The 9,050-nt window shown below is 49.5% G+C and overlaps 1 protein-coding gene across 2 annotated transcripts; it reads left to right on the top strand.

The window, feature by feature from the left end:
- Positions 1-493: 493 nt before the first annotated feature.
- On the top strand, positions 494-8,760 carry PROX2 (prospero homeobox 2). 2 transcript variants are annotated; one of them, XM_042940674.1, is made up of 4 exons: positions 494-1,816; positions 5,756-5,863; positions 6,890-7,084; positions 8,542-8,760. In XM_042940674.1, exons 1-4 carry the CDS (start codon positions 494-496, stop codon positions 8,725-8,727), a joined length of 1,812 nt encoding a protein of 603 aa, XP_042796608.1. In that variant the 3' UTR covers positions 8,728-8,760. The 2 variants fall into 2 exon arrangements, with proteins under 2 accessions (XP_042796608.1, XP_042796609.1); XM_042940675.1 differs by lacking the exon at positions 5,756-5,863 and having other exon boundaries at positions 494-1,246.
- The last annotated feature ends 290 nt before the right edge of the window (positions 8,761-9,050 follow it).

The raw sequence follows: 9,050 nt of genomic DNA, 5'->3' as shown, positions 1-9,050 counted from the left end.
ACAGATCTTGTTTTGACTCCAGGCTGCCTCTGACTAGTTGTGTGACCTTCCGGAGGTCACTTAACCTCTCTGGGCCTAATTCCTCCCTGAAGGATCCCTCTTGGGAATCTCCTCAGAGTAGGGTCCCACCCAGCAGCACAGTATCTCATGGGAGCTGGTGAGAGATCCAGAATCTCTGCCCCGGCCCCGACCTGCTAAATCTGGATCTTCATTTTAACAAGATCCCTAGGTTATTTGCGCACGCAAGTTTGAAAAGCACGGCTCAAAATCACATATACTGTTTTCTCCCTGTCTCTAATTCAGAGTCTACTCAGATTTGTGAGTTCTGGCATATCAGAGTCTGAATCCTTGACAGCTGCTTCTCATCCTTCTGAGTGTGGAGGAGGAACCCCCAGCTCCCTCGAGGTACCCGTCTCGTTGAGGACATCGGGAGAAAGAATTCCCTCACAGAGCCACAACCGACCTTCTGAGCAAGAGCCTTGTGAGCCAGAGGATGGATCCAAACTCTGGCTTGCTTTCTCCTCTGTCCCGGGCCTGTTCCCACCTGGCAGAACCCTGTATGGAAGGTGAAAGAAGCCCAGCCCCCCGAGAGCAAGGCGGAGACCCCCACTTTCCCTGGAGCCCTGTCCCCAGCTCTAGCTTTGCTGACCCTGACTGGTTTTGCGATGAGAACATCCAAGCAAAGAGGGCCAGAGTGGAGACCATTGTCCAAGGCATGTGCCTCTCTCTTAATGCTCTGGTGCCAGGCAATGCCCAAGCCAGGGACAGTCCGTATTGCCCAGAGAAGGCCCAGGAGCGGAAGAGGAAGCAGAGCCTTCCCACGCAGCAAGGCCCTCTGAAGCCAGGCCCTGTCGGAGACCATGGCAGCAGGAAAGGGGGCCCTCGGGTAAGAGAACAGCTCTATCAGCTGAAGCAACAGCTAAGGCATTTGCAAAAGCACATCTTACAGGCTGCTGAGCCCAGGGACGCAGCTCAGGATCCAGGAGGCTCTGAGATGGACAAGGGCCCTCTAAGCGTAAAGCAGAGGAAGGGCTATGGATCTAGGCCCTGGGCTGTGGACAGTGATCACCACCATCAGGGTTCCCGTGGGGACCTCTCCCAGAAAGAAAAACACAGAGCGTCTGAAGTCGAATACCAGTCTGAGGAGCCCAGGGTCCTTCCTTGTGGAGCACAGGATTTGCTGGAGATTCTGAGGAAAGAATTGACCGGGGCCGTGTCCCAAGCTGTGGACTCAGTATTACAAAAGGTACTCTTGGATCCACCGGGCCACCTGACCCAGCTGGGTAGAAGCTTCCAGGGGCTTGTGCCAGAGGGTAGCAGTGAGCCCTCGCCTCCTGAGAGAGGTATCTGTAAAGATCTGTTTCCTTTTGCCACCTTGCCCAGGAGGGCCCAGCCACAGACTGGGGTCCTGTTGCGAAACTTATCATTGGCCAACCCTCTAGATCCTCCTAGGTACCCTGTCTCTTCAAGAATGATCCCCAGACCCTATCAGGGTCGGCCAGCAAACTGTCCTCTGACTGTGCCTTCCCACATCCAAGAAAATCAGATTCTTAGCCAGCTACTGAGTCATGGACCCAGTGACCACTGGGATAGCAGTCTTCCCCAAGATTCATCTTCCCAAAGTCACTCCTCCCCAGAGTCTGCCCTGCGACCTTGGGGAGCAGTCAAATTGCGACCGTCGGTTCTGAGCCAACAGCAGTACCCCTTGCCCTTCACTTCCCCTGGTTTGGAAAGACTGCCCCTTCTTCCCTCGGTGAAGGTGGAACAGGGCGGCCTGCAGTGTGCCCCGGATGTGCTTCCATTTTCTTCAGTCCACATATCCTTTACTAGTAACTGAGGTTCTCAGTGCCACAGCTCAGAGAAATGGGAAATCTGGAAGATGGAGGGAGGTGGGGACAAATAACTCCATGGCGTTTAAATAGCTTTGCTTCCCTGGCGGTCTTGTTACTGTAGCTTCCAGGCCTTCCTTCCCTGGGGCTCATAGTTTTTAGGTTCTGAGAAAGTGGTAGCCACATTTTGGGATTTAAGGATGCTGGGAAGATTCATTTACTTTCTTCTGGGACACATTGGATTCTACCACTACTGACTCTTTCCTTTGGGTCTAAAAGAGTTTTGTTTTTAAACTCAAATGGGCTTCCAAAATACGGGCTTCCTTCTATGGAAGGAAAAAACCCATAATTCGGTTGTCAGCAGCCTGTACAGCTAAACAGAGAGAGGGAATGACCTCATCTGAAGCATGGCTCCCCCAATCCCTTGGTTGCACAGGCAGAAAAGCCTGCATTGTCTAGGTAATTCACAGGGAAGCTATGAGGGACTAGAAACTTCTGAGGCAGATGGAAAAGGGGATGCTTTCCTGAGGGACTAGACCCAAGAGGCAGCTGGAAGGGGTAAGAAGACTTTAGTTTAAGGAACAGCTTCTAAGCTGCAGCTGAGAGAACCAGAGCTTGGGGGCTGGGCATGTAGAGGGAAGGGGGGCCCCTGAGGGGAGGACTGAGGGGCCCAGGCTGGGCTGTAGGGGTCTGGATCTTATTGCAAAAACTTTGCAACCCTTAGGCAGACTCCACTCTTTCAAATAGTGTTGCCCAGAGTAACCCTCCCTCAGGATATTAATAGTTGTTAAATTAGGAAGAAAGCAGCTTGGGTAAATAGTAGGTTATTTCTACTGGTTACTTAAATACTGGTTATTAAACACTGGTTATTTCTACTACTGGGTAGTTCGTGGGACTTCTTAGAGGCTTTAACGTGCTGATGTCCTATGTGAAGCTCTAAGAGGAGAATGTATGCAGCCTCAGACTCACATGACCAAAGATCCTCTTCCAGCAAGCATCTCGTGGGAGTGAAGTTCCTGACGACATTATTTTGGATACTGCATTTTTAGCGAGCTGAGCTCAACACCGCTGCCTCTCATAAGCGGACTGTAATTCGGCCTCCTGAGGTCAACGCATCTGTGGAGCTGCATATCCAGGCGCAAAATATGCCCAAGAGGGTTGTGTCCTCTTGGCAGAGGGCGTGGGGGGGGGGGGGCGGGTAGGTGGATTGTGTTAATGGCCGCAGGATGGGGTGGGACCAGCTCACTGCCACAAGAGGGTGGGCTCTTGTGTCCTAAATGCCACGAGCGCCCTCTGCCTGTCACGGGTGTTGGCAACACCCCTAATGCTTGGGCACCGCTGCGTGCTTCCCAGGCAGGCCAGACCGACTATAAAACCAAGGCTAAGGACACCTCACCGGCCACTGCTGCCTCTTCAGGCAGTAGGAAATCTTCTTGGAGGTGTAGAGATTGCCAGGAAATCGCCCCGGCTGACAAAGGCTACCTGTCTGGGCCTTTGGTAAGAGGCCACTGGTTAAGACTCCCTGTTAAAGTCAGGCGGTGGCGGAAGAGCCTGAAGGACTCAGCGCCCAAAGATTCTCTGCTGTACTTCCCTTGGCAGGGGCATGCTGGTATTTCTGGGGGCACCTACTGCGTGCCTAGCCCCGCTCTGTAAAATGAGGAGTGGACTCAGAGTCTGGGGAGGCTGGGGAGGCCATCGACCGGGCCTGGCTGCCTGGAAAGATTTGGGGCTCCCAGACAGCTTCCTGGTTCCCCAACTATCCCCTCATCCCTGTTGCCTATGTGCCAGCATTAGAGATGTGTTCCCGTCGGCCGGGAAAGCCACCGAGCGCCAGCACCCATTCACATTCCCACAACAACCCACGAGACAGGTAGAGCGGGAGTGATGAGACAGTAGGGGGCGGCGTTTGCTGTGCGCGTTCCCTGAGGTTGGCCAACAGTTCACAAGTGAGGGTCCACCGGCACTTAGCCACCATTCTGAAACTCCGAGCTCTGAACATCCCTGTGATTTCTCTCCCCTAAGGTGGATGGGAACATGTTTGGTGGCAAAACCCGACCTGCACTGGTTGGAGGCTATTTATAGACTATCCCACTTAGTGCAAATAGTCCTCCAATTTGCCCTGGCAATGTTAATGTATTGGATTGCAGACTGCTGCCACAGCCCCTGCTCTGGCCGTTAACTGACGTATGGTCTATGCACCATATTACCGTTGTAAAATCATAACTTCTGAAATCCGAACCCCATTTGGCCTGGCGTTTTGGATAAGAGGTTGTGGGCCTGTGTTACGTCACAATCCTCAAGCGGCCACTCTAGATCAGGTATCTGGGAGGCGGGGACAGAGAAGCAAACTAACTTGCCCAAGGTCACAAGACAGACACATGCAGAGCCAGGATTCAAACCCAAGCACAAGTTTTAACTACTATACTCACATTTTAGAAATGAGGCCCGGAGAAGATAAGTGGCTTGCTCAAGATCACACAGCTAATAGGTGGCGAAATCAGTATCTGAAACTGGGTCTTTGGACTCTTAAATCCAGGATTCTTTCCACAGCATTTATAAGCCTTTAAGAAGGATAAGAAGTTGGTCCAGTGAGGCAAGGGCAGGGGTCTTCTGGGCAGCAGCCTGGATGCCAGGGCCAGTTGTAACTGAAAATCAGTTGGTTTAGTCTCCTTTGGCTAAACTGGCATGTCCTACTGAGAAGCCTTAGTCGTCCTAAAGGTACGGATCTCCGACCTGAGCGCCAAGGTTACTCTGTATAATGCTTCTCACCCAGCCCCAGGACTGTCCCTGGGAATGCTATGTGTTCTCGTGCAAGAACCTTTATTTCCTTCCCATGCTGGTGCCAGGCAGTCACAACACAGCTCCCTCCTCTTGTTAGAGGGGAAGCAATCTGTTCTCAGAGTGACGTATGGGTTGGAATATCATTTCCATATTTCTGTACGGCTTAAGGCTGACCATATAATCACTCATTCATTCCTTCATCCAACCAACATTTATTGAGCACCTACTATGTTCCTAGCACCGGGCTAGGCATGTGGAATACAAAGATGAAAAGATAAGGTCCTTGCCCTCAAGGAGCTCACAATCTAAATGGGGAGACAAACATGCAGTAAAAATTCCAGGGAGGTCATTGCTACAACAGAGGTTTGTACAAAACGCCTTGAGAGCCCAGGGTAAGGAAGGCCTCATTCAGCAAGGAAATATTTCACAGAGGAAGGGTGTCTGGGCTGAACTGGGAAGCGTGAGGGAAGCTCTGCCAGGCAAATGAGGAGCAGACACAGCCGAGAAGTTCAAGCTTCCTGAGCCGGAGCAAACGGTGCTCTTGTACTCAGGCAGGTTAGGTGTGTATTGGCTTCAACACTGCAAAGGGAGCTCTGAGAATAGAATGGGGACCATCTAGTGGGCTTGTCTCATTTTACAGATGAAGAAACTGAGGCCCAGAAGGGGAATGAAATCTCTATGTGGGGCTTTGAAATCTGGGACAGATCTGCCGTCTTTCCCCATCCTGTTCTGAGAGCACACACACAAAGTACAACAAACTGTATTTGATATCATAAAGGCTGTAGAACTTTCACACATCAAAATGTTTTTTAAATTCTGCAAAATTTACTGTACATATATGGTATTGAGCATCTGGAAAGCAAAAGCTTCTTTTTTAGTTTTTAAGTAAGCTCTAGGTCCAGTGTGGGACTTGAATTCACAACCCCAAGATCAAGAGTCACTGGTTTTGCCGACTGATCCAGCCAGGTGCCCTAAGAAAGAGCTTATCTGATCAGACAGAAGAATGGAACGAATACACCATTCGCCCAGAAAAAATGAAACAAAAGAAAAAAAGAAACCGTCAGGAACAGGACAAGTCATTATTTGGATTAACTGATAAAAATCACGTGATAAAGCGGTGTTAGTTTTCCTTGACGCTGAGATAAATCCAGGAGGGCCTAAATCCTGGTCACTTGAAGAAGGCCAAACTCATGTTTTTCTTCACACGCTACCCCAGCTCCAACCTGCTGAAGGCTTATTTCCCTGATGTCCAGGTAAAGTCATTCTTCACCTCCGAAAGCCTCTGAAAAACTCCCAAGAGGGAATGGTTTTGCCCAGTGGGAGGCAAGTCCTAGGTCATCTTATGTGCTCCTCAGGTCCCCTTCATGTTGCTGATGGGATCGGTACAATTTCCAGTTCTGGGCTGAGACTCTGTATGAATAACTTTGGGCCACAAAGGTTGGGTATCTGAATTTTAAGCTTTTGACCTATAGATATACAAACCCATGGGGAGGAAGGGTGGAGGGGAGAGAGAAACATTAGTAAATGGCATTTTTGGCCTAGTGTTTTTTCTCTGCTGGGGAAGACTATGAAAAAGATAGAATACGTAAAGGGTTGGACATTGTCACATTTATATTCAAATTGCTGTATTTCAACACTGAATGAAGGTATGTAGACATCAAGCATGACGATAAGGAAAATCAAGCTCTGACAGCTGGAACCAGACTATGCCTGTTCCCTTACCCTGGGTGTTGGGAGAGGGCAGCTAATACTTTGGATCTACTTCTTTGTGTTTTCCAGATCTTTCCCTCACATTCGGTTGCTTGGTTGACTCCTGCACCAAGCTCTGATTTCGATTCATTCTGCAACTCCAAGGTTGCAATGGCCTGCTCTCTGCTCTATACCCTTATCGCTTCTTTTTGCCCTTGACTCGGCAGAGAGCTCTGGGGCTGCTGTGCCACCTGCCCAGGTGCAGCAGAAACTGGTACCACACTGGCTTTGACGCGAAACCCTCCCAAAGTCACAGTAGACACCATGGAAATCTTTTCATGGGTAAAAAAGTCATAGATATAGTACGTCAAAACAGTATTTTCTAATCGGCATTATAGCTAATTCGGGTTTTTCTGTGTACAAGTGAAAAGGCTAGGAAAACGGCTGTGACTTCTTTTTTAAAGAAAGCCCTTTCTCATGGTGGCTGAAGCCATCCTTATTAAGCCCTATGTTGAAATGGAGGCTGAGAGTTCTGGCTCTGAGCACCTCATGGCAAACATCCGACCTGATGGGCCCTGTTGTTTGTACAGTTCAACCGCTGCATTACCTCCCAGATGATCAAATGGTTCAGCAACTTTCGTGAGTTTTATTACATCCAAATGGAAAAATTTGCCCGGCAAGCGATTTCAGATGGTGTCACAAATCCCAAAATGCTGGTGGTACTCCGAGACTCAGAACTTTTTCGAGCTCTCAATATGCACTATAACAAAGGAAATGACTTTGAGGTAAGGAAAATCAAGCTCTGACAGTTGGAACCAGACTATGGGCCCCCTGAGGTCTGATGAATGCCTTCCCTTTGTGATTGAGTTTTCGAGAAGACCTCCTTCCGTGTCTGTCCGCAAATCACCGAGAGCCAGGGCAGCCTAGGGCCAATCTCTATATCACCCACACAGATGAGATTCAACATCTTTTAGGCAACAGGTAGATATCACAAGCTGAATGTACAGCCAGTTTTCATCTGAAACAGAAGCAGAAGCCAGCCGGGTGTTGTGCCATTTAAGAGTTAATACTCTGTAACTACAACTTGCCGTAACTTGCGGAACTTCTCCCCGTAGTGTCAGGAGGCATCCGACTACATGCTACGCTGTTGCCGCACCCAGACTTGGCCTCTGTTATCTTTACAACAATTTTTGTTCATTTCATCATTTCGTTCTTTATTCTCACTTGATCAGTTTTATTTGTGGGCCTTTCACGACAAGTCACCTCAGATCCTCTCTCTCTCTGGAAATAATGAATAAGCAGTACTCCAGCTTCTGGGTCCTTTGGGGACCTCTGTGAAGGCACACTGGTGGCACCTTAGAGGGTAAGGTGTAAAGGGTGAGCAAGTGCCCTAGATGTCACCGGTGAGTACTCCTAATCTAGACATGCATTTCCTCGTGTGCGGTGAACAGCTCTGCTGGGGGGCATTCTGTTCTGCAGGTCACGGACCACCCTTCCCTCGCCTTACCCCTCTCACGTGACTCTGATACTTCCAACGAAGGGGAGGAACGCTGGTATCCACCAGACGTTCTGTCAGAACCTGAGCCTCCTTTCTGAGGCTCGTGGGGTCAGGGTGTGTGGACAGGGTGGTGCTGCCACATCTTTGCGTGTGGGGTGGCCATCTGGCATGCGGTGGTGGCAAGCCCTGGGCCAGACTGGGTTTGGAGGACTTGTGGGACTCCCCATCATTTACGATGCCAGTCTGTGTCAGGGCCTGGAACATACTGAGTCCCCCTCAACCTGGTGCTTGACTTGGGAAGCAGGAATGGTTCCAAGTCTTTTGGATCCAACCCCAAAAGATGGTGGGATGAGGAAAACAGTTGTAAACTTGGGCGCATGCCTTTCCACATTAGGCACTAAGGAACAGAATACTAAAAACCTTCGTTGAACCACAGATTTAATTTTGATCAGAGTCCGTTTCTCATTTACTGAAAACGCACCATTAGTAGAATCAGCTTCTCCTCCATAAGGTGTGTCCCTAATATGCTTTTTCCCAGGGCTGTCTCATGGGTACCATCGTTTTAAAGTTTGTATTTGATGAGACAGCAGGGGATTCTGAGGGCTGCAGAAGTCGAGGGCCGGGGGAGCAGGGATGTTCTTATCAGCCCACCACCCCAGGAACAGGCAGCACTGAGATCTGCATGGTGTCGGTGCTTCAGAGCCTCACGTCTTTTCTTTCTTGCGGGTCTCTTTGGGAATGCAGGTCCCGGATTGCTTCTTGGAAATCGCCAGCTTGACGTTACAGGAGTTCTTCAGGGCTGTCTCCGCAGGGAAAGACTCAGATCCTTCCTGGAAGAAACCCATTTATAAAATTATTTCGAAACTGGACAGTGACATCCCAGAGATATTCAAATCTTCCAGCTACCCCCAGGAGCTGTTTCGGAATTAAGATCTCACAAAGTGAGGTGCAACTGATCAGGTCTTCCTGGGTTTGTCTTAAATGGCAAGTCAGTACAGCTGTAGTCATATAAAAAGGGCATAGGGAGAACCCCCCCCCCCCCCCCCCCCCGCCCACACACACACATAGGCACTAGTACCATTTCTGATCATTTATTTCCCTTTTCAGAATCATCAGAGGTTTAATCTCAACTATAAAATATATCAACCACATGTGGTAGCATACTGTAAAAGGAACACAACAGTTTGGAAGCAGAACTTAAATCTCCACTTCATTGTTTCTGGGTGTTGTGACCCTGGGAACTTGCTGGGATC

Source organism: Panthera leo, chromosome B3 (genome assembly GCF_018350215.1).
Source record: "Panthera leo isolate Ple1 chromosome B3, P.leo_Ple1_pat1.1, whole genome shotgun sequence".
NCBI lineage: Eukaryota > Metazoa > Chordata > Mammalia > Carnivora > Felidae > Panthera > Panthera leo.
Note: the sequence above shows the minus strand (reverse complement) of the source record. Positions and strands in the feature narration are given on the sequence as shown.

What these genes read in the sequence shown, in the direction of transcription:
- PROX2 (XM_042940674.1), top strand. Translation starts at nt 494, where the DNA reads ATGGATCCAAACTCTGGCTTGCTTTCTCCTCTGTCCCGGGCCTGTTCC. An exon ending in CTTATTTCCCTGATGTCCAG is followed by an intron (nt 5,864 to 6,889) that starts GTAAAGTCATTC and finishes TTGTTTGTACAG; the next exon opens with TTCAACCGCTGCATTACCTC. An exon ending in ACAAAGGAAATGACTTTGAG is followed by an intron (nt 7,085 to 8,541) that starts GTAAGGAAAATC and finishes TTGGGAATGCAG; the next exon opens with GTCCCGGATTGCTTCTTGGA.